The sequence below is a fragment of the Mandrillus leucophaeus genome, unplaced genomic scaffold (assembly GCF_000951045.1).
Source record: "Mandrillus leucophaeus isolate KB7577 unplaced genomic scaffold, Mleu.le_1.0 Scaffold2, whole genome shotgun sequence".
Classification (NCBI taxonomy): domain Eukaryota; kingdom Metazoa; phylum Chordata; class Mammalia; order Primates; family Cercopithecidae; genus Mandrillus; species Mandrillus leucophaeus.
The window spans coordinates 2507620-2531088 of record NW_012102031.1 but is presented as its reverse complement, the minus strand read 5'-3'; the positions used below and the strand labels follow the sequence as shown (position 1 = coordinate 2531088).

The 23469-nt window shown below is 42.9% G+C and overlaps 1 protein-coding gene across 4 annotated transcripts in view; it reads left to right on the top strand.

Annotated features, from left to right (window-relative positions):
* The window catches only part of TNRC6B (trinucleotide repeat containing 6B), a 312777-nt gene extending 291362 nt beyond the window's left edge, over nucleotides 1–21415 (top strand). For 3 of the 4 annotated variants that reach the window (XM_011978801.1, XM_011978800.1, XM_011978799.1), the window contains 4 exons: nucleotides 1142–1366; nucleotides 1829–1899; nucleotides 6665–6804; nucleotides 8429–21415. In XM_011978801.1, the coding sequence (XP_011834191.1) occupies nucleotides 1142–1366; nucleotides 1829–1899; nucleotides 6665–6804; nucleotides 8429–8816 (824 nt within the window). In that variant the 3' untranslated portion in view covers nucleotides 8817–21415. The remainder of the gene's footprint in view (nucleotides 1–1141; nucleotides 1367–1828; nucleotides 1900–6664; nucleotides 6805–8428) is intronic. The other variant, XM_011978798.1, reaches the window with a different exon arrangement.
* The last annotated feature ends 2054 nt before the right edge of the window (nucleotides 21416–23469 follow it).

Here is a 23469-nt window from a genome sequence, read left to right as displayed (position 1 = left end):
GAGATCGCGCCACTGCACTCCAGCCTGGGCGACAAAGCGAGACTTCGTCTCAAAAAAAAAAAAAAATTATGATCTCATGCATCATTTAGTTAAAAAACCTCAGTATTTTCTTCCTCTTTCCTCTCTCTCTCTCAATCCCTGGATCCAGGCAGTTATGATTTCTCCGTAGTGATTTATTCTGCAGTCATATTTCAAATATCCATTCCTTCTGTTCCGTTCTATTTATTATCACAGTAGTTTAAACACTCCCTGCTGAATCCATTGCAAAAACTCGTAATAGTATCTTAATCAGTCCCCAGCCTACCTTTGTAACCTCCTTTACCTCTCTGCTCCTGTGGACTGTTAAACCGAAATTGAGGGGGAACATATTCCATGCAGAGACAGTTTATGTTGAAACTTGGTTTACACATTCCTGTTTCTTTGTGCCCATCCATTTATGTAAATCCTTCAAGAGCTGTCTTTATAAAGCCTTTGCTACAAGCCCAGCATTCTTGGTCCCCTCTGCGTATTAAACATACGTGATGATGATGGGGTCACCACTTCTGTTGCTCATCTGTTCTGTCTTCCCATCTGAGCTTGAGGTTCTTGGGGATAATTATGTGTATTACTCACGGCACTGATTTAGTGCCATATGCATAGTAAGCCCTTAGTGAATATTTCTTGATTGTTTTTAAAGAATCTGTTTGAACATCAATATCTAATAAGCTGAATCAAGGCTCAAGACAAGCGTAATTTACTAATTACTTTCCATTCAGTCAATGACTATTTATGGAACACTTTATTCTGCTAGGGTTCACATTCTCACTGTTACCCAGAAGCTGGTATCTTTAAGAAGACTCTCCTTGCATGTGTCCTCCTTTTCAAGTCATTTTTAGCTAAGAAAGCAGTAGAGAATTGGTTATCTTATTAAATCTTTAATTCATATGATAATTATATCAATTCAGAGTAGCAGTCACTGAAAATTTTCTGTTCATTATGCTCTAAGAACAGTGTTACTTTGTATCACTGTGCTTGAAATGTGTACTGTTTTTAGAATATAAATGTGTATGTATTTATGTGTATGTAGCTAAAACTCATGTGTATTTGTCAACAAAAGTGAACCATCTAACCTTATTCGTTCCTTGATTTTCTCTTCTTACAGCAAAGTTCCCTGATTACAAATCAACATGGTCCCCAGATCCCATAGGACACAACCCCACTCATCTCTCCAACAAGATGTGGAAAAACCATATTTCCTCCAGGAACACTACACCGCTGCCCCGCCCACCTCCTGGTCTGACCAACCCCAAACCATCATCTCCCTGGAGCAGCACAGCACCCCGATCAGTCAGGGGGTGGGGGACACAGGACTCACGGCTCGCCTCGGGTGAGGAGGATTTGCCTAAAGGAGCGCCATTGTTCATCCACAAGGGGCTTTTGTTAACACAGATGGTGAAGACACCAAGAGGTCTTCCCAAGAGAGGAAGTCATAGTTGTCTGGTTTTTCTTCTGGTAGAGGAAAAGGTACCTCTTGAGTGAAAGGCGCAGTCAGTATGAGGCAAAGGGACCCAAGAACTCCCAAGGGACAGATGGGGTAAAATAAGTGAGTAAAAATGGCAGAGCGAGAACACTGGGAGGAAAATATTGTCTTGGAAATCATGCATAAAAGTCATGTGTAGGAGTCAGGGACCAACAGAAGAGAAAAAGAAGGTCAAAGTCCAGTGGAAAAGAGAGACAGTTTATAAAAGCAGAGAAGAAATGTGGGCTACATGAAAATCTTTCTCCTTCTTGGCTTTTCTATAATTTTTGTTTTATTTCTCTTCCTAACCATTTTTCTGGTTGCTCACAGCCTCTACCTGGAGTGATGGTGGCTCAGTTCGTCCTAGTTACTGGCTGGTTCTTCACAATCTCACTCCACAGGTAATTATGCTTCCTCGTGGTTTTCTAGATAGGACTTGATTGTGTTAAGAGAGGGAAAGACGGGAGTTGGTGTCTCACACCTGTGATCCCAGCACCTCGGGAGGCCGAGGCGAGAGGATTGCTTGAAGCCAGGAGTCTGAATTCAGTCCAAGCAATATAGTGAGACCCTGTTTCTACAAAAAATTAAAAATTAGCTAGGCATGGTGGCGCACAGCTGCTCAGGAGGCTGAGGTGCAAGGATCACTTGAGCCCAGAGGTCGAGGCTGCAATGAGCCATGATTGCATTGCATTGCAGTCCAGGTTGGGCAACAGTGCAAGACCCTGTCTCAAAAAAAGAGAGAGAGAGGGAAATAGATGTGGGAGGCTGGCAGATATGAAAGCTCATCTCCTGATCACTGCAAAGAGGTCTTGACTGCAGGAGGTGGGTGTCCCCTCCCGACCCAAGGTTCACAGCCTACTTCTGGAGAGGGGTTGGTGCTGGCCACTAGGCTTCATGCCTGCCTTCAAGATGATGATAACACATACAGTTTATAAAAGTGAAAACTAGTTTTATATGCTAGTTTATAAAACTAGGTAAAACCCACTAGCATGGATTCCTGCAGATCTTACGGGGCAGAGAAAGAGAAAAAAGAGTAGGGGTGGTATTTTCTGGTGGTTTCTGTGTAGTAGACACTATTTGCTATACAGATGTTCATGTTAGAATCTGGAACCTAGTGGAAAAGGGAGTATTTTAAGGACACCCAAAAGCTACCTGTTTCTGTGTTAATTCTCCAATAAGACCTGAACCTGTACTTCCTCATCCCTAAAAGCGTCTTCCCTTCTCAACTAAGTTCTTTATGATTCTTAATATTGATCTCATGCATCATTTAGTTACAAAACCTCAGTATTTTCTCCCTCTTAAAACATATTAACCATTTCTGTGCTTTGTAAATACCTAACCATCCATCTCTCCAGTGGAAGAGATCATTTGACTTCATAGTTTATAAATGCTACGTGGGGCCAGTTGCGGTGGCTCACGCCTGTAGTCTCAGCATTTTGGGAGGCCAAGGCAGGTGGATCACAAGGTCAAGAGATCAAGACCATCCTGGCCAACGTAGTGAAACCCCGTCTCTACTGAAAATACAAAAATTAGCTGGGCATGGTGATGCGCACCTGTAGTCCCAGCTACTTCGGAGGCTGAGGCAGGAGAATCGCTTGAACCCGGGAGGCGGAGGTTGCAGTGAGTTGAGATTGTGCCACTGCACTCCAGCCTGGCGACAGAGTGAGACTCCGTCTAAAAAAAAATTTTTTTTTAATTTAAAAATGCTACATGGGCGTGTTTAACTCTCTGTTTATTATCCTCTTCATGTGTAGATGGCATTACTATAATTGGCTCTCATCAGACCATATCTTCCAGGTGGCTTTCCAGTGGAAGGGCTTCATTTGCACCCTGCCTTTCACCTTGGTTGCTAGATAACTGAAGCATTTGCAGAAGCATTATGTTGAGCATTTGAACGAAGTTAAATGGGCCCATCAAAACTGAGTCCATCACAACCTTTACAACACCCTCACAACACCTTGTTAAAAGGAGTCAGTTATGCCTCCTGTTTTTGACACATGGAATGCATTGTCTGGCATTTAATTCATACATGGATTCATGCACATTTTATTAAGCCAACATTTTCCAGAATGTTCTCATGAGATATGATTAGGTCTCTGGCCTAATATGTTGGACATGTATACTTGGTTAAACAAAACTAAGCAGATTTTTTCACTTTGAGACTTCTTAGGCCTTTTAATATGCTAACCCATATTATGATTCTCTGTGGGGAAATACATCTCCTAAATACATTTGCCCATTTGTAGGGAGTAAATCACAGGGTTCGTATTTCAAGGTGCACATTGAAGTAAACAATTTCCTAAATACAGTTAACATGAGGGAGGATGTGGGTCAGCTGTTAATCTCTGTATCTAATCAACTCAGCTCAAAGTTCCAAGTTATGGCCAGGCGCAGTGACTCACGCCTGTAATCGCAACACTTTGGGAGGCCGAGGCGGGCAGATCACGAGGTCAGGCGATTGAGACCATCCTGGCTAACACGGTGAAACCCTGTCTTTACAAAAAATACAAAAAATTAGCCAGGCATGGTGGCGGGCATCGGTAGTCCCAGCTACTCGGGAGGCTGAGGCAGGAGAATGGCATGAATCCGGGAGGCAGAGCTTGCAGTGAGCCGAGATTGCGCCGCTGCACTCCAGCCGGGGTGACAGAGCGAGACTCCATCTCAGAAAAAGAAGTTCCAAATTATTTCTTTAGCTAATAGTTGACTGAAATAGAAAGAATCTTGTATGACCATCCTCAAAACTATGCCTCCTGTTTTCTAAGAGTTGTCACACAATGTGTTGAGTATGGTATGATGAGATTGAGAGAAGCAATAAGAGATGCACTGTTTTGAAAGAAGCCTGGGTGGCTGTTCACTTGTTCTATCTTACAAAAAATGCTGGCCAGATGTGGTGGCTCGTGCCTGTAATCCCAGCCCTTTTGGGAGGCCGAGGCAGGTGGATCACCTGAGGTCAGGAGTTCCAGACCAGCCTGGCCAACATGGTGAAACCCCATCTCTACTAAAAATACAAAAATTAGCCAGGTGTGGTGGTGGGCACCTGTAGTCCCACCTCAGTTGGGAGGCTGAGGCAGGAGAATCGCTTGAACCCGGGGGTGGAGGCTGCAGTGAGCTGAGATTGCACCACTGCACTCCAGCCTGGGTAACAGAGTGAGATTGTTTCAAAGAAAAAAATGTCTATTGTACACATACATCCATATAAAATGAATATGGGGGTGGCTGTGTTTGGGTTAGAATTAATTTTAAAAATCAAAGCTTCCTAAGAGCAGACTAATCTCTATCATAGCTTAGAAGTTTATGAGAGCAAGTTACCTGCTGTCCATCCTGGGTGACAGAAGAGTGAGACACCCCCCCCCATATCTAAATTTAAAAATATATATATATAGATACAGTTGCTACCCCCTTATCCATGGTTTCTTACCCTTGGTCAAACCATAGTCCAAAAATATTAAGATATTTTGAGAGAAAGACCACATTCACATTACTTACAGTATATTATAACTTTTCTATCTTAATCTCTTACTGTGCCTAATTTATAAATTAACCTTTATCTTAGGTATGTATGTATAGGAAAAACATAGTATACTTAGAGTTCAGTACTTTCGGTGGTGTCAGGCCTCCACTGGGGGGCCTTGGAAGGTGTTCCCCTCAGATAAAAAGGAACTACTTTATCTGGATAATTTTTCTTTCATCACCTAAAATTTATTTAGAGGGCATCTATCCTAAAAAGTCTCTTAGGCCAGGCGCGGTGGCTCACGCTTGTAATCCCAGCACTTTGGGAGGCCAAGGCGGGCAGATCATGAGGTCAAGAGTTCGAGACCATCCTGGCTAACACGGTGAAACCCCATCTCTACTAAAAATATTTTAAAAATTAGCCGAGTGTAGTGGTGGGCACCTGTAGTCCCAGCTACTCAGGAGGCTGAGGCAGGAGAATGGCGTGAACCTGGGAGGCGGAGCTTGCAGTGAGCCAAGATGGCACCACTGCACTCCAGCCTGGGCGACAGAGCAAAACTGTCTCAAAAAAAAAAAAAAAAGTCTCTTGAGGCATATGCCGACATGTTTATGTAGTCTATTATTACTTATAAAACAATGCTAAGAACATTTCTCTGATCATTTTCTGCAAAGAACTAGAGAGAAACTGTCTGTTTTCATCCTGCAGGGTGTCTACCACTGCCACCAGTAGTACAGCTTGTTAAGCAATTCAATAGTAATCTGTTTATCTTCCAAAGAAATGAACTGAAATGGTGAACTGATCTTAAATACCTATTTAAGATCTTGACAGGCTGGGCGCAGTGGCTCATGCCTGTAATCCCGGCACTTTGGGAGGCTGAGGCGAGTGGATCACAAGGTCAGGAGATCAAGACCATCCTGGCCAACATGGTGAAACCCCGTCTCTATTAAAAATACAAAAATTAGCCGGGAGTGGTGGAGTACGCCTCTGATTCCAGCTACTCAGGATGCTGAGGCAGGAGAATCACTTGAACCCGGGAGATGGGGGTTGCAGTGAGTCGAGATCATGCCACTGCACTCCAGCCTGGGCAACAGAGCAAGACTCTGTCTCAAAAATAAATAAATAAAAAGATCTTGATGCAAAATAAATTAATCAGAGTGAATAAGTTTGTTCATCCAACGCATCGATTAGGAAAATTGTCCCTAATCGTTGAATCGCTGAAGATCTTAAGTGGTGAAAGTCTAACTGGGGTGAGGAGTACAGCCTTTGGTCAAAATGCCTGATGTCAACACAGGACATAGAGAAGTAGGCAGAGATGGGCAAAGTAGGGTAAGACAGTGTTGGAATAGGCTGTGAACCAGGTCAGCCATTAGCATTTTCAATAATCAGATGTTTAGTAGTGCTTTTCTTGTTTGTGTCTTTCTCTTTACAGAGGAATACATGAGCAGTGATGCTAAGAATGTTAACCCTACATTCTTATGTGGATACCATCTCATTTCTGTCCTTTTTTGACTCTACAAATTAACACTCACACCTGTTTATCTCTTAAAGAAAACAGACTATAGGTTGAATCATATGCTTTTGTTTTGAGCCTCATTTATGCAAACTGGATTTGCAAAATGGGCCCACTAGGTCTCAGCCAGTGCTTTGAATATCTTAAAATTTACCTTTTCCACCCCACCTCCAGTCTTTATCTCATGAATGTCATTACTCCTTAGATTGATGGGTCAACCTTGAGAACGATCTGCATGCAGCATGGCCCACTGCTGACATTCCATCTGAATCTAACCCAGGGCACTGCCCTGATCCGATACAGCACCAAACAGGAGGCGGCCAAGGCCCAAACTGCACTGCACATGTGAGTATTCGATGCTACACCCACGCAGACAAACATGCATGAAGATGCACCCGTGAGTATTCTGGCAGCTGCTGAATTAAAGACGCACCAGAACATACACGAAGAATGGCACCATCACACATGCATCTGCAAGTCTTGAGTGCGGAGGTGCCAGGTCTTTTCCACCTAAGCTTGGATTGTCCTGTATATATCAGAGGCCAGTCTTCAGAATTCCAAATGTAAATAATTTGTGAAGTAGTGAGTAAATTCTAAGTAACATAAAACAAAGCTAGGGCCGGGCACAGTGGCTCACGCCTGTAATCCCAGCACTTTGGGAAGCCGAGGTGGGCAGATCATGAGGTCAGGAGATGGAGACCATCCCGGCCAACGTGGTGAAACCCCATCTCTACTAAAACACAAAAAATCAGCCAGGCGTGGTGGCACGTGCTTGTAGTCCCAGTTACTCGGAAGGCTGAGGCAGGGGAGTCGCTTGAACCTGGGAGGCAGAGGTTGCAGTGAGCCAAGATTGCGTCATTGCACTCCAGCCTGGTGACAGAGCAAGACTCCATCTCAAAAAAGAAAAAAACCACACAGCTAATAAAAGTGCCATTGTTTTTCATAATAGAATCTGGCTGCTTACTCCAGCCTCTTTGCAGATGACAAAATATTGTGGTCTTGGTGGGTAGCAGGGTCTTGGCTTAAATTAGGTGGCGCTAGATCAGACTTTGCCCATCCCCTTCCCTGCCACTGTCAAACTGGTAGATGGAGAAGAGCTGACTGCCCTTGGCTGCAGATGCCATGGCAGAAAGCCGGACACACTACAAGCCAGGGACGAGGAGGCTCAGGCAGCGAGGAGCCCCTGAGAAAAAGCAGCACTCCCAGGGGCTGAAGCCAGGTTGTTTTGATGCTTTGGGTTTGATCTTTTGCCTCGTAACTCACGTTGGGGAAGAGAGAGACCATATTTTTCTTTCCTTTTTATCTAAGGCTTTATTTATTTTGTTTTAGAGCAGTTTTAGGATCACAGCCAAATTGAGAGGAAAATAGAAAGATTTGTCTCATATCTCCTGCTGCCACACAAGAATAGCCTCCACCATTATCAACATCCTCCGCCAGAGTGGTGCATTTGTCAAGATTGCTGAACCTCTCCTTATCACCAAAAGTCTGTGGTTTACATTAGAGTTCACTCTCGGCCTTGTACAATATGTGGTTTTGGACAAATGTATAATGACAGGTATCTACCATTACAGTATCAGAGCCCTCTGCCAGTTCAGTGATCCCTCTTAGCGCCCCACAGACACACACGTTTTTCTTGATAGCTAAGTTGTCTAGAATATATACATTCCATACACCAAGAAATATCAGAATATAATATTCTTTAGTAGTCCTTGGTTATCCTGAGCTTTGGTGATGCCTTGTTGCTTTACATCATTACTTCCCAATTACCTGGCGGTCTGGTTGAAATACAGGTTCTGGACCCAGAGGCCTTGGTTGGAGCTTGGACTCTGCATTCTAAAAAGCATTCATGGATATGGCAGCTTCTAGTCAAAGGACCACACATTGAATGTCAAGGACTGGGCAGTCGCTCCCTCCATGTGCTTTAGGATTTTCCTCAGATCCATAGCTCTCTCTCCCTCCCTTCTTCCAGGTGTGTGTTGGGAAACACTACCATCCTTGCTGAGTTTGCCACTGATGATGAAGTCAGCCGCTTTCTGGCACAAGCTCAGCCCCCTACACCTGCAGCAACCCCGAGTGCGCCAGCCGCGGGGTGGCAGTCGCTGGAGACCGGCCAGAACCAGTCAGATCCCGTGGGACCTGCTCTGAATCTTTTCGGTGGGTCCACTGGGCTCGGGCAGTGGAGCAGCAGCGCTGGTGGCAGCAGCGGGGCCGATCTTGCTGGCGCTTCGTTGTGGGGGCCCCCAAACTATTCTTCTAGCTTATGGGGAGTCCCAACGGTGGAAGATCCCCATAGGATGGGCAGCCCTGCTCCTTTACTACCTGGTGACCTTCTGGGAGGAGGGTCGGATTCAATCTGAACTTAGAACTTTCAACTCTGACCTCGTGACCTTTTTTGGAACAGCAGCAGCACTAACTTGACCTTTTCGTTTTTTTTTTCAACTTGCAATAAATACATTTTTAAAAGGAAAAAAGAAAACGGAGAGAAAAAAAGGTGGGTCATTGACAGACTGTCTGAGCACATAGTTGCCTCCCTTATAACTTCAGTTTTTTCGTTTGGAATATGAATCCAAAAAGAGAACATATCACTCTTGAAATACTTGAATCATGAACGCCAACCTAGAAAGACAATGTGAAGCAAGTACACATACCATTTAAATTTAAACACAAAAACATTAAAAAAATTAGTTTCTAGTTTTTCACTTTTTTCATGTTATATGGAAGTTGTTGCTAAGAAACATATATACTGAAAAAAAAATAGCTTTTTAACTTTGTTTGCACTGGGTGTGTTTCCGTCCTTAGGTCTACCATGTTTGGGAGGGAGGGAAATTCAAAAGAATTGTTGGGGGAGGGGGGAGGGAAGACTTGACGGAGCCTCACTTTAAAAACAAAAACACAAAAAACCTAAAAAAAAAAAGGAAAAAATTTGTGATTGGCTGGTTGATAAATACCAGTGTGTTCTGGCACATGTAACTGCCCAGGCATGCTCGTTCTGGTGTGTGTGTGCACGTGTGTTCATGTGCATTCGCGTGCATCCTTCTCTGTCTCTGTGTGTGTGCCTGTGTTCTTCCCTTCTCTCCCTGCCCCACCCTGACTTCTCAGAAAGCTGCATCGCTGACAGTCTGCAGGCTGGCTGGCCGGCCATCTGCTTTTTATTTTATTTTTTTAACTCTGAGAACACACAGTCCCAGAGAGCCACTGCTACTAAAGCAACTCCATTGGGCTGCATTAAGATGAACAGAGTGCTTTTTAATAATGAAAGCAAGGAGCTCCTTCCCATTTGCAACCTAGCCTGAATGTGGGATTTCTCTGGCTGTTCTTTTGACCTAGCAGTAGAGTGGAGCACTGCCAAGTCCAAAAAATTAGAGCAGGAGGTACCTCTCGGAGCAGCTGTGTGTTTATTTCTGTTTTTTTTTTCAAAGTGAATGGCCAGCAGGCACATCTGAGTATCTGTTAAGTTTCATGCAGGCCTTTTCGTTAGTTTGAAACGGGAACGGAAGATAGCTTTTGATTATGGGATGTCTCAAAAACAGAAAAACTTTGTTCCCTCTTTCCTTATGATCAGGTTTGAGAAATTCTTTAAAAAATTAGGTGAAGTTGAGTTACATATTTCTATTGGTTGGTCCTCTTTTTCATTTTATGAAAAAAGAAAAGAATAAGTGGTGAGCAGCCTCCTGAAAGCATCTGCAGCTACTCCCTCTGCTCCTCTCTCGCCGAGCGTTACCTGTGCCAGGCCGCGGCGCGTTACAGCACCAGGCCATCACTGACAGAAACGTTTACTTAACGAATGTTCTTAAACCAGTGTGTACTTCAAGCGTTTCCTTTCGTTTCTCTGTGTTGTGTATTTCCTGTGTATGTGGTTTTGCTTAGGCAGGTATAACTTAGCAAAGACTTTTAAGTATTGCACCTTTTTTTGGTTTTGACCTCTTCCCCCCACCTTGTAATTTTGCTTTTTTTATTTCGGTATTTAAATACTTTTTTTTTTTTTTTTTTTAAGCATCAATGTAGTAGTACTCTGGGCCGAACAGGGGGCAACGTTTAATCTACAGTTATCACCAACATGTATGTACTTATGTTGGAATCAAAATGTATCAAACTGCTTATTGTGAAGAGAATTATAGACCTGAAGGGGGGGAAAAACCAGATAGGGTGGGGGGGGGATGGATGCCGGTGACGTGCTAGCACTTGTGTGGACATCCCAGTCTGCATTATACTGTTTAACATAAAGTGCCGACATTTTGTACCAGCAAATACCTGCCCATTCCAACCCTTGGTGGGAGCAGACCTCTACTGTCCTCTGTAACTTGCTGCTATTGAGGACAAGGGAGTTTTTCTTTCTTTAGCGTCTTCAGTGAAGGATACAATACAACAATGCCTAATGTATTTGACTTTTAGCTTGTGTCTGTGTGTAGGTGGGTGGGTGGGTGTGTATAGGAAAAGCCTAAAACAAGTTATTTGCATTTCAGTGGTTTTGTGAGACAAAGAATGGGAAATTCTGTAGCCCTTCTGGCTTACCCTGTTGATTATAAACCTAGCCTCAAAAGAGATTGACAGGCATGACTCAAGTGAGTGTTCATGTGTACAAGCCTGCATGAGCTAGCCCTCTGTGGGTGGGTGGTCACACTTGGCATCTGCAGCATAGACCTGGCCCCGCTGGGTGCCTTGAGCGTGCCCTCTTCCTGCTCTCCAATTTGAATCACCACCGTGCCCCTTCCACCGCTGTTCCCCATACAAAAGCTGTCCTTCCAGCAGCCCCACTGACTGCTCTCTGTGTGGAGCAAAGTGCTGTCGTGTGGTGACCACCGGGTGAAGAGCAGCTTGTATTCAAACATCTAGAGAAGGCTAAATCTTAGCATCCCTGGACCAGGAGCATATCCCAAGGCTCCTGCGAGCCAGTGGTGACCCTGTCCACTGCCGCTCTTGGTTCACTGCTGTGTCCTGCCCCACCCTCCTCTCCTCCTGCCTGTTGGTTCCTTGACCTGCACTATGGGTTAGTTGAGTTCCTTATGATACTACGGTGAAAGCCGGGTGCTAGAGCCCCTCTTGTTTACAAGACATAATGAGGGATTTGAAATATGTAAAAATAAACATGAGAAGCTAAAACGTTCTTCCATCATAAGCTTAAAGGGAAAAAAAACTAAAAACTTTAAAAAAAAAAAGACCAAAAAGTGCGTATATATATACATATAAATATATATTTTAGATGAAGACTAACTCTGGGAGCATTTAACAGTGTTTTTTGTTTCTGTTTTTAACATTTGTTTTCCTGCTTTAAAATTTGCAAGCATTCTCAGGAATTCTAGGGTAGGAAGCCAGTTTTTTGAAGATGGTTTATTTAACCGTGTCTTATCCTAGAGAGATGGCTGTTTCTTTCCTGTTAATAAACTTTTACAAGTTCCTGAAACTTCAGAAAGTTTAAACAATTTTTACTTAAAAAAATGTAAAAAGAAAAGTCTCCAAACATTATTGTCATACTGGGGATCATACATTTTAAAACACATAGAAATATTTTTTAAAAATTATCAATTTAGCAGCAACAGGTAAATTCATTATCTTAAAAATATGGGAGAAGGATTAAGCTTTGTAAGAGCTCGATCATGGATTCTTTTGAAATTGTGTGTAGTTTAATGGGAGAGTGTTTGGTGTATATAGATGAGAATGCCATCACTTTGTTCCTTTCCATTTGAGACTGAACTGAAATCTCCCCTAGTAGTTTTTATTTTTTTAAAGGAGCCCTTCTCCCTGTCCCCACAACCCCAGCAACAAAAGAAGGAAGGAAGAAACAACAGCTTAAAAAAAAAAAAAAAAGGTAACTCTAATCTGTAAAATAGTACAGTTGGATTGCTGAGAATCTATGTAAAGAGTTAGGAAATATAGGTTAATAATTTTTGGAACAAATTTTAAATATAGGCATTACTAGAGGAAAATTATCTATGGACTGTCCTATTAATGAAGAATGTCTGTCTTACCTCCGTTTGTTTTGGAAGGAGGAGAAAATATAGAAGAATCTAATAAGGAACAAGTGATTTTACTTTTTTAGCTCCCAGCTACTGTTGTGCTCGTTTTAATTGCCGTTTCGAAGATCTGCTGCTTAATTATCCCCATCCCTTAGCCAGCGATGTGGAGTGTTTCCTTTCAGTTTTTGGTGATGTTGAATTATTTTGTATTCCCTCCTGGGGCCAGGGGTCAGAATTCCCAAGCATGACCACAGCTTCTTTTAAACATTAAGCTTCTTTTAAACATTAAGCTTCCCAGTGGGAAAGAAACTCCAGCTCGACAGGTAAAGGGAGTGGGTGGGGTTGCTGCCTGCAATTTCTCTAAAACCGCTTTAGTGCCTTCGTACATACACCCAGACATCCTGAGCAAGGGGGACGCGCACGTGTGTGCGTGTGGTCCGGTCACTCCACAGATGTAAGATACTCGCCCATAAAGGAAATTGGAGTGGTTCTGGACAGGCCCCAAAGGCAGTGGGCTAAATTTAAAATAAACAAACAAACGTCAAGCAAGTTAATATGCTTATGTCTCAATAACGTAGAATGCCAAGTTCCTCCCTGTGTCGTGTGCCCTCCGTTACTGTGCATTGACTCCTCCAGGTGTGTAATTGTGACAACTGCCATGATTTGGGAAGTCTCTTTGTGCTGGGCCAATAGAAAGGGGTTCCTGTTGTTCTGCTCTTATCCTTTGTCTCCTCCCCTTTTCCCCCAGACCTCCCCCTTCTTCTTGTCAACTTGCTGGGAGCTTTGCTTTATTGGTTGGCAGTGACCTAAGAACAGGATATGGTGAGGATGTCATGGAAGAGAAGAGCTCTTTCCGTGGTATTCTTGGGCAAGAGCCATGTCTACTAAGAGGTTAGGTGACTTCAGTATACTTCTAAAATTCAGTGAGAGTGCCTTCTCTTCCACCACACTCTGGCATAGATACAGGCTTGCTGGTCACCTCTGATTTATTTTAAAAACATTTTGATTACGTTAATTTGAGCTTTCCCTTTTTTTTTTTTTTTTTTTTTTTTACTAGTTACTTCTTTTTAAAACACTTGATTACTAGTGGCTTAGAGGTGGGTACATCTCTTGAACATCACCAACTTGGTTTCTGCTTACCACATGAGTAGCCAAAAGAAGCACTAATAGGGAAAGGGGTGTCTCACATCACATAGAGGACCTCTGCCGGCAATTAGATCCAGCGCCGTGACCTAAACTTTAAGTGTTTAAAAAAGTTCAGATCTCTGAGACACTGTGAAGAAATGGATGGTTCATGTAACATCTCTGATCCCTCAGTCCCCAACCCTGGACATGTTTCATTTACAGCATTCATAGGAGTTAACTTAGTGTTGCAAGTTAAGGTTCCAAACCAAATTATTTAATCAGTGTCCCCCTAATAAATCGTTATCCATTTATTGCCAGTTAGTTTTATTTATAGCAACTTGATTTTCTATGAATATGGCTCCTGTTCTAAGAATTTTCCCACCTCTTCTGACATGAATGTAGCATAAGTTAGCAATCAGTTCTTCCAAACTTCTTTGGGTTGAACATGGTATGTAAGGTATGTAAGAGGAAAGAGGAAGGAAAAGATAAAACTCCTGCCTGAGAATTTGGAAGCACCTTTATTAATACATATATCTCGCAGAAACTAGAAGTTCATGGGCTGTTAACTTTTTGCAAATATTCTCTCATTTTTACCACTTTTTTTTTGGAGAGGGGTGTGATTTTTGTAGGGTTAACAGCCGGATTCCATTTCGACCTCAGATGCTGTGTACTTTTTAATTTCATTTTTTATATTCTGCCATCTTGACTCTTCTCTAAAACAGAATGAAAATGTCTGCATGCTGAGCAAAATGCTTATGCCAAGCCTGTTTTCCCTGCAGAGTAAACAGGATGTTTTCCGCAGACTTGGCTGTAATAGTCATCTCTAAGATTAGGGAACAATTGAGTCTTTATGTAGAAACTATCCCTTTTTTCCCCATCCTCAGAGTTAAAATTCAACATTTAAAGCTTTATAGGTTATTGTTTTAGATTTGAGGTTTTTGTTTGTAAGTATCTATAAGATCTTTAGGAGTGAGATACATTTTTAGCTGGTTAAAAAAATCAGACTTTCCTCTCCAGTGTTTTTGCCAAGTTTTGTCACACTTCATGTGTATGCATTAACTACACTTCTTAGTGTTACTGCAAAAAAAAAAAAAAAAAAAAAAAAGCCTGGTTCTTCAATTGTGTTTTTCCTCCTGTGAGTGGACAACTAAAGCCACGTGATAATGCGGATGAAAATATTGTAGCCTGTGTGTGTACAATGAATTGTCAGTCTTCAGACCTCATGGTCATTGAGAAAATAGGGAACCCACAACCCCTGCTGCACAGCACACCATACCCCCTTTACTTTATCTGCTAGTACAGGGAGTCTGTACAGTCAAGGAACACACAGATATACATAATGCTGTTGAGGACATCATTCTGTAAGAAAACAGAATATTATCTAGATTTTCCAGAGTTTGTGCACACCCTGTGATAACAGTCTGTGGGTTTATGGCCAGCGCCAAAGGTATGTGTATTTTCAGAAATGGTCCCTATTTGTCAGTGATAGTGTTTTGTTTTGGTTTTTTTTCTCGATCTTAAATTTGACAAAGGGGGTGGTAACATCACATTCTTTAGATTTGAAATAATTACCAGTTCCAAGAATCTATGAACATAGTAATAACTTAATAAAAATTCGACCTCGACCCTCCCTAACCTGCTCACCATACCTCCCCCACCCCGTGCCTCTGAAGAAAGAGGCCGTGAACATCTACAAGGTGGTAAAGGGGGGACACTGGTCCGGGGAGTGGAGAGCTACTCCAGCAGCTCAGCACCCACACTGCCCTCACACGTGTGGCCACCAGGACTAGATCCCGAGTGATTGTGGCGTACCCCTAACATTTGAGTCATTTTTAAGCTGTCAGTCTCTTGTCATAACCTCCTACCGCCACCCAAAAACGTAACGAAAGTTGCAGTAACTGCCAGTGTTTGCCTCACCGAATTTAAATCGTTCCCTTTTCAGTTAACTATATACCTGAATTTGTTTTTAACGAGAAACTGTCCATGGCCAGGAAAAATGGTACTACCTTGGCCAAAGGGTCTTTGCAAAAAGCTCAGTCTTCAGTTCTTCACTGTGGCCAACGCTTGTTTTGTTCATGGGAGGGGAAAGATCAGATAACTAGGCAAGAAGTATTCTGTTTTACATAAAGAATAGTGTTCGTTTAAAGCACTCTGTGCCTCAGCTTCATATTCAAACTATAAATTATTGCTTTGGAAATAAATTCCCAGTTATAATTGACCCATTTCTAGCCAATATCAATAAGTTGGGATGGTGGTTTTGTTTGTTTGTTTGTTTGTTTTCCAAAAAGGGAAATTCCTCTTCACTGCTCACAGTAAGCAGCAAAAGAGAGCTGTCGAGGTGGCTCATGATGCTGCTGCAGCAGAGCTGTGAAAGGAAGTGCTTTTCCTTCCCTCCCACCCTCTGCCCTCCGGAATCTGGTGTTCCTTCCCCTTAGGCTACTGAAAGGTGTGTACAACTCCCGGAGGGGTGAGTGTAAAAGTTGACTGGAGGCAAAGTGGAGTGGCCTTATTGCCAGGACTAGCCCTACAGAAGAGCTTTACAGAGAGGAGGACAGTACATCCTATGTGTGTTCGCCAAAAATGGGAAAGGTGGGTATTTAGGCAAAACAAAAACCTTTGAATCCCTTTAAGAAGTTACATACCTTTTAAAGGTAGAGTTTCTCACCAAGTGATGCATTTTAGCATAACACTTCTTGCCAGAAATTTTGGGATAATTTAGAATAAATGTGTTTAAAACATCATCCACCCCCCTTTTTAAATTTTGTCTAAGGAATTACTTAAGTATAGTATTTCTGAATGTGCCTTTGTGAGTACAGAGACCGTCTGTTCTAGGAAGAGGCTATCCATTGGATACAAACAGAAAGACGGTCAGCTTAAGTCTTTAGGGAAGTCAGAGTTCCTCCTGGAAGTCCCAGGGGCAGCTGTTGAGATTTCATTAGCATCAATATTGCACAGTGTAGAGCTGAGTGGAAGAGATTCTGAGACTTGGGAGAGGAGACAGTTAGGGGAAGGTACCCAGGCGACGCAGACCCAGGTTCGTCCAAGAGCGCAGGTTTACACATCTGCATTCCCTGGTTTTCTCTGTGTGTATGTTTGTGCTCATGTGGCTGTGGCTGTTTCATTTTCTGTTTTTCTGTAAGCACTGGAGAATTGGAATATGGTGGTACTTGTGACACATTCACGCATGTAAACAAGGCGTTTTCCAGCTTCTGCCGTGTGCAGAGCGGGCAGCACACTTTTACCCTTTGAGTCTTGTCCTGAGGCGGCCGTTATGTTCCCACATGGGCGTCACATCACGTTGCTGTTGATGCAAACAGAGTATTACACACAAGGAAAAGGGGTTTTGAAGAGTTAAGATTGAAGTGTTTGAGAAAGAAAAGAGAAAAATCTGAAATCATATTTTATTTCTTCAGAGCTATTATAGTTGAACACAGAAATCTGCAATGTCTCTATTTGTTTTTATGTTTTAAACAATTTCACCTCTTCTCCCCACTCCTATCTTCTAAAGAAATATCAAGCAAATGCTAAGGGCCATTTCCATGATTCCTCAGAGCTCCCCCAAAGAGGAAAACAGTCCCTCCCGCTCGATTCCTTCAGCTTCATTCAGGAAGACACAGGGAGGAGAGATGCTGCTTCTGCGCTTTGCTCTCATTCCTCTCTCATGGCCTTGAAATGTATTATTATGCAAATGTGAATTTTGATACTGAATTTAAGAAGAGGTTGGATTTTTTTTCTTTTTTCAAAAAAAAAAAAAGAAGTCCCACATGTGGTCATCGTCGCTTCTTTATGTTGTAAGGTGAATTGTAACTATGCATTCTGCAAAGGGTGGGGGGAAGAGAGGGCAGAAAGGGGACGGGAGTAGCTTTGCATCCTTGTTCTCCAGTTTCTGTGTCCATGGTGTCCCCGTGTCCTGGAGGGGAAGGGGAGTGAGAGACGATGTGGTAAGGTCAGCACAGTGAGACAGACCTCTGAGTCCTCTTGCCACTGTTGCTGGCAGGTCTGATGGCCAGGTAAATTCCAGGGGCCGGCAGTTCCTGTCAACCAGTGTGGTTCAGGATTCTTGATCCTAGCCGTGCAGCGTTAATCCAGTGTAGCAATGGAACTCCACAGGCTCCAGTGTTCTCTGGAAAAAGTACTCATCCTTTCCTGAATCCAGAGCCCTTCAAGCTCAGGAAACCACGCCTCACGCGTGCTGACCTGAAAGTTAATCTTTAGGTCAGTTTTGAAAAACTCCGCCTCCTCTCTCCTTTTTCGTATTTCTTTCTTTCTTTTTAATCATGTTTAAGTGAACTGACTCTGAGTTATAAGGAACTGTCCTGCTTTGTGGGGAAGAGGGCTGTTTCTTGGCAGGCAAAAAAGTTTTATCTTCCCTACTCACCACCCCTCTCTCTGCCTCCCTTGCGTTTGGCAGGCTGTGTGAAGCCAGTGAGCTGCGAGGTGTTTTGACAGGGGAGGTCTGCATGCAGCCTCTTCTTTGTCCTAACAATTCCTTTGTTGATCTTGCCTGTGATAAATCATAGCGCCTGCATTGCTCTGGTCTAGGCGTCATTTGCAACACACAGTATCGTAAGCGAGAGATTGTTCTGCCTATATTCAGTGTTTTCCATGCAGCAATTCTTGTTGTTGACGTTCACAGTACTGTAACGAGTAACAGACTTGATCACAGTCTCCTCGTGCCTGTGCAGGGCTGCACAGGCATGATCTTATCAGGGTTCCAATCTGTTAGATTGCCTTTAAACAAAAAAAACAACAAAAAAATAAAATCCTGACGTTTCAACTGTCTCACACAAAATAATACCTCGAGGTACATTTCCCCCTGCAATGTAAACCCTTAACTCCTCTCTCCTTTCTGACATCAGTGGATTGTCCTTTTTAAAATATGAACATGTAAATAGCAGGATAACTTTAAAAAACATTTTCTTTGCTGTGAAAGTAACCCTAAAATATGTTTTCTTCTTTTGTGTTTTTGGTTTTTGTTTTTAAGCCATCAGAAGTTTCAGATCTTACTCTTTCATGTTTAAGAAGAAAGAGCAGAGCAGGTTGGGGGAGCGGGTTTGCATTTGTGGTGGAGGGGTGTTCTCTCCGTTGCCTCCCACGCAGTGACAGCAGACCAGTATGTAAACCCTGTCTTGACTGGGCACGGTGGCTCACACCTGTAATCCCAGCACTTTAGGAGGCTGAGGTGGGCGGATCACCTGAGGTCAGGAGTTTAACACCAGCCTGGCCAATATGGTGAAACCCCGTCTCTACTAAAAATACAAAAAATCAGCCGGACGCAGTGGCGCGCGCCTGTGGTCCCAGCTGCTCGGGAGGCTAAGGCAGAAGAATTGCTCGAACCCGGGAGACGGAGGTTGTGGTGAGCCAAGATTGCGCCACTGCACTCCAGTGTGGGCAACAGAGCGAGACTTCAACTCAAAAAAAATAAAAAACACACACACACACACACAAACCCCTGTCTTAAATAGCTGCCATCTCTTCCAGCAATCTAGTGCCAGGGTGAGAAGTGTCTGAATTTCTCTCTTCCAGAAGATCCATCCCCTGGAGGGACTCCAGAATGTTCTCCACACAATACCCGGAGCTCTCAACCTTTCTTGATTCAGACACACACATATACACCCCTTGAGTAACTCAGTATCATTTTGTAGTTCACAAAGGGATGTAGTCCCTGGCATTTTGGTTTGCGCTGTAGAATCCATAGCCTTGTCACTTTGTGATGCTCTGGAAATGTACCGATTTCTTACTTGGGAGGAAACTTGTGTAAGGAGATGTGCAAACCACCCTGAAAGCCATGTGCATCCTCAGCTCTTCCAGTAGCCCCTCCATGAGCTTGAAGCTGACATTAAGTAGAGGGAAATGCTTTTAACAAATGCTGCTCATGTGGATCTATCAGCTATTGCTTGCCTAGATTTGGGCACCCATGAAGCAGGGTTGGAATGGATCATTTTGAATTGCTTCTTCGCAGACACCCCCTTCGCCCCCATCTTTAAGATAAACCCTTTACTAGTCAAGAAGCCCTTTTCCGTTGGATCTCACTGATCTTGTATAGTGACGACTTCCTTTGAAGGAAGAAGCTTGATTATAAGTGCATGCATATTATCCACCCACCTTCTGATTTGGGCACTGTTGACCTTGGAATTTTATTTATTTTGTTTATCTGGAGGCCCTTTTTCTATCAGTCTCTGATCCCTCATGGGTTCTGCCTGCCCTTTTATCTCTTATACAATGCTCCCAAAGGGCTTTGCTGATCTCTGCACTTCTTTCCTGGGACACTCCCCCCACCACCACCCTTTGCACACACCAGTGACCAAAGTGTATGCAGTGATCTCACAGAAGACATCAAAAATGGTGCATGCACCGTGAATGTGCTCAAAGAGACACGTGCACAAGATTCTGCACCCTTGGCCTTAATCTCAGTATGACTTAAGGTGCAGGAACATTTTTAACAGGTTTTAAAAAAACAAAAAACCCTTCTGGGAGGAAAAAAATAAAAAGCAGATACAACAGCTCAACTGTTCCCACTCCTAACTCTCCACTATGTGCTTATAACTTCACATTCTATGCCCACCCCGCCACCCACCTCATCCCTGTTTTGCGTAACCAAAAAACAGACAACAAAAGCAACCTGAGGAGAGGTTTCTGGACTATTTTATCTGTCTCCATTTAGATGGAGATATAAATGCTGCTTTGGGTTCCATAATCCTAGGGGGCTATGTTTACATAGTAAAATACATCCTACCAAATCAGGAAACAGTGAATAATGGGAGTCACTTCACAGAGGAGGACCTGGGGGGCCTAGCAGAGGAGGATGGGTAGAGAAGTACCATTTTAATTATTTGTGACTTGTGGCTTCCTTCCTCCTCTCCTCCTCCCTCCACGTCTCTGTTTGCCCCCTTTAGACAGAAGGTGCAGAAAAGGGCATCAAAAAGAGGCTGGATTTTTTAAAAGGCAGCTTTCCAACTTTGCACACAAACAGGTAACAGGAAGGTACAGCAAAAATCCTCTCATCTGAGACACTGTCAGCAGAAACAAAACCTGTAAAAATGACTAATCAGCTGCACATATTGATGCTCTCTGCAAGTTACCTTTAAGTGTTTTTTTTTTTTTCTCTTATACTTGAAGTTGCTTTTACGATATGATTTTGGTGGCTTTCTTTTCTCTCTTTGATGGGCAATAGAGAAAGTAGATGATGGGATTTAAGGACGCCTGGGGGGAGAAAAGGGAGGATGTGGCATTGTCTTTTTTTTTTTTTTTTTTTAACATAGAGGTTTAATCAAACTCCCATATGTTGAAATTGCTCCTCATATTACTGGTTTTACATGGACACAGAAACTAGGCACTTTAGAGGTGCACTTGCATGGCAGGCTGGGCCCCCTTTTCTATATTTTATTTTCCTTTTTAGTATAGTGGTACTTAAAATCACTGGTTCACTTAAAAAAAAACAAACAATAAAATGTTAAACTCTACTAATGTACAAATAAGCTGAAAAGTTGCATTTTATGTGTATTTTTTGCCATAGCAGGTACTGTATTTCTCATGCTGGATTTCAAAAAAAAAAATTATCAAAAACAAACAAAAAAAACTAAAGGGTGGTGTTTTATTGGATTGTGACAGGTTGAGTAATAAGGAATTAAGTCGTCGTCATTTCATTAAAACTGAGAGATGATGTAATGCATATATAAGAGTTTTCTGAAGGGTTTTTTTGGGCTTTTAAACAGCTTATTTTTGTTTTTGTTTAGTTTTTTTATTTTATTTTATTTTGGAAAGATATGATTGTATTATGTGCAACTCAGTTGCTTACATTATAACTACAAAATATTTTTGGGTTCCTGGAAAAAAAAAAAGAAAAAAGACTAATAAATGTGTTTGGCTGCTAAGCATTTACTATTGTGGTTTCCTGTTTTATTCTGCCAGTTTAATTTGTTCCTTTGTTGAATGTTTATATATTTTTTCTTACTCTTCTTTCCCTGCTCCACATGTAAAAGCTGTCAGAAATTCAACATTTGAATTTGGGCCGCAACTTTTGTCTATCTTGTCATGTTTTTGTTAGGATTGTTGGGTTGGCTGGTTGGTTTGTGCTGCTCACCGCCTGCCCCAGTGCTGAACACGGTCTGCCACAGTGCAGGGTTCAAATTCTCTAAGAGAAATTGATGTTCTCCTTCTACCTTTGGCTGTTGTCTCGTTTAATCCTAATTTGCATTTGGAATGAGAACATGAGAAGAGAGAAGATGCCTGCCTAGAGTTCTGCTGCTTCCCACTGCTGCGGTGCCCGAGGAGGATAACCAGCGAGTTAGCTTTGTCCAGAAAATGCCACGCTGAGTGCTCCCCTGCCCTGCTTCGGGTGCTGCAACACTGCTGAGGAGCATAACCGTAACCACTGGGCTAGATTTTCCCCATCTCCGATGTATTTATGGTTAGCTGTTAAAACAGAGACTTGTTAGATATGTAATTGTGAAACACCTCTAGAATGGTAAAGAGGAAGAATGGACAGGAACTAATATTTCCTCATTTCCAGGTACTTTTGCATCTGATTTTATTCTCAGAATGCTGTGAGAAAAATCATTAGGAAGCTCAGAATTTTTTATTTTAATTTTTATTTATTTATTTATTTATTTTTGAGACGGAGTCTCACTGTCGCCCAGGCTAGAGTGCAGTGGCGTGATCTCAGCTCACCACAACCTCTGTCTCCCGGGTTCAAGCGATTCTCCTGCCTCAGCTTCCTGAGTAGCTGGGACTACAGACACACGCCACCACACTCAGCTAATTTTTGTGTGTTTAGTAGAGACGGGGTTTCACCATGTTGGCCGGGCTGGTTTCGAACTCCTGACCTCAGGTGATCCGCCTGCCTCAGCCTCCCAGAGTGCTGGGATTACAGGCATGAGCCACCGTGCCCAACTGGCTCAGAATAATTTAATTAGCCAATAGAAGGTTACACTGATTGGGTGCTTACTATAAGCCGAGCACTATTCTAAGCATGTGATGTCTATGCATTCTGTTCACTGAAACACACTGTCACGGGTGAAACCAAAATAGGAAACCAGATTGGAATCAAAAGTTATACCAAGGCTGGGCGCAGTGGCTCATGCTTGTAATCTCAGTATTTTGGGAGGCCAAGGTGGGCAGATCACTGGAGTTCCAGAGTTCGAGACCAGCTAGGCCAACATGGTGAAACCTTGTCTCTACTAAAAATACAAAAATTAGCCAAGTGTGGTGGTGCATGCCTGTAATCCCAGATACTTGGGAGCCTGAGACAGGAGAATCACTTGAACCCAGGAGGCAGAGATTGCAGTTAGCTGAGATCGCGCCATTGCACTTCAGCCTGGGTGACAAAGCGAGACTCCGTCTTAAAAAAAAAAAAGTTATGCCCAAATGCCTCTGCTGAAAAATACCTGGATTCTGAGACAAGGTCTTAAAGAAGGCCTGTTGTACAAAGTGGTAGGCCATGTGCCATCCCGTCTGTCATCACAAAAGAAGTAAACCTTGAAAAACGGGTAAGAAGAGACGCACCAGCTGTTCAAAAACATGGAGGGCCTGCCTGTCACAGGTAGGTGCTCTTACTGAGATCATTGCAGAGACTATACAGACCTTTGTGACCAAAGGCTTTGTTTTAAATTTGAATTATTTTAAAAATGTATAAATGGCTAAGGAGTAATATATTGTAGAATTAAAGGTGATTGTTAAGACTTTAGCATCTGACCCAGTTTTCCTCACCACAGATGTGTCCTTCCATCATCTTGGGTGACTTTAGTGTCCACATGGGAAATCCACCTATGACCTGGGCTTCTCAGCCCTTCCTCCAGCCCACCGCAGCCACACATACCCATGCTCACCCAGAATTGCTCTCCTCCAGAGTCACTGATTTCAGCATCCTGGACCCTGACCTCCTCTCCTCCCAACTGGCTCCCACTCCTCTGGCTCTGTTGACTTCATCAAC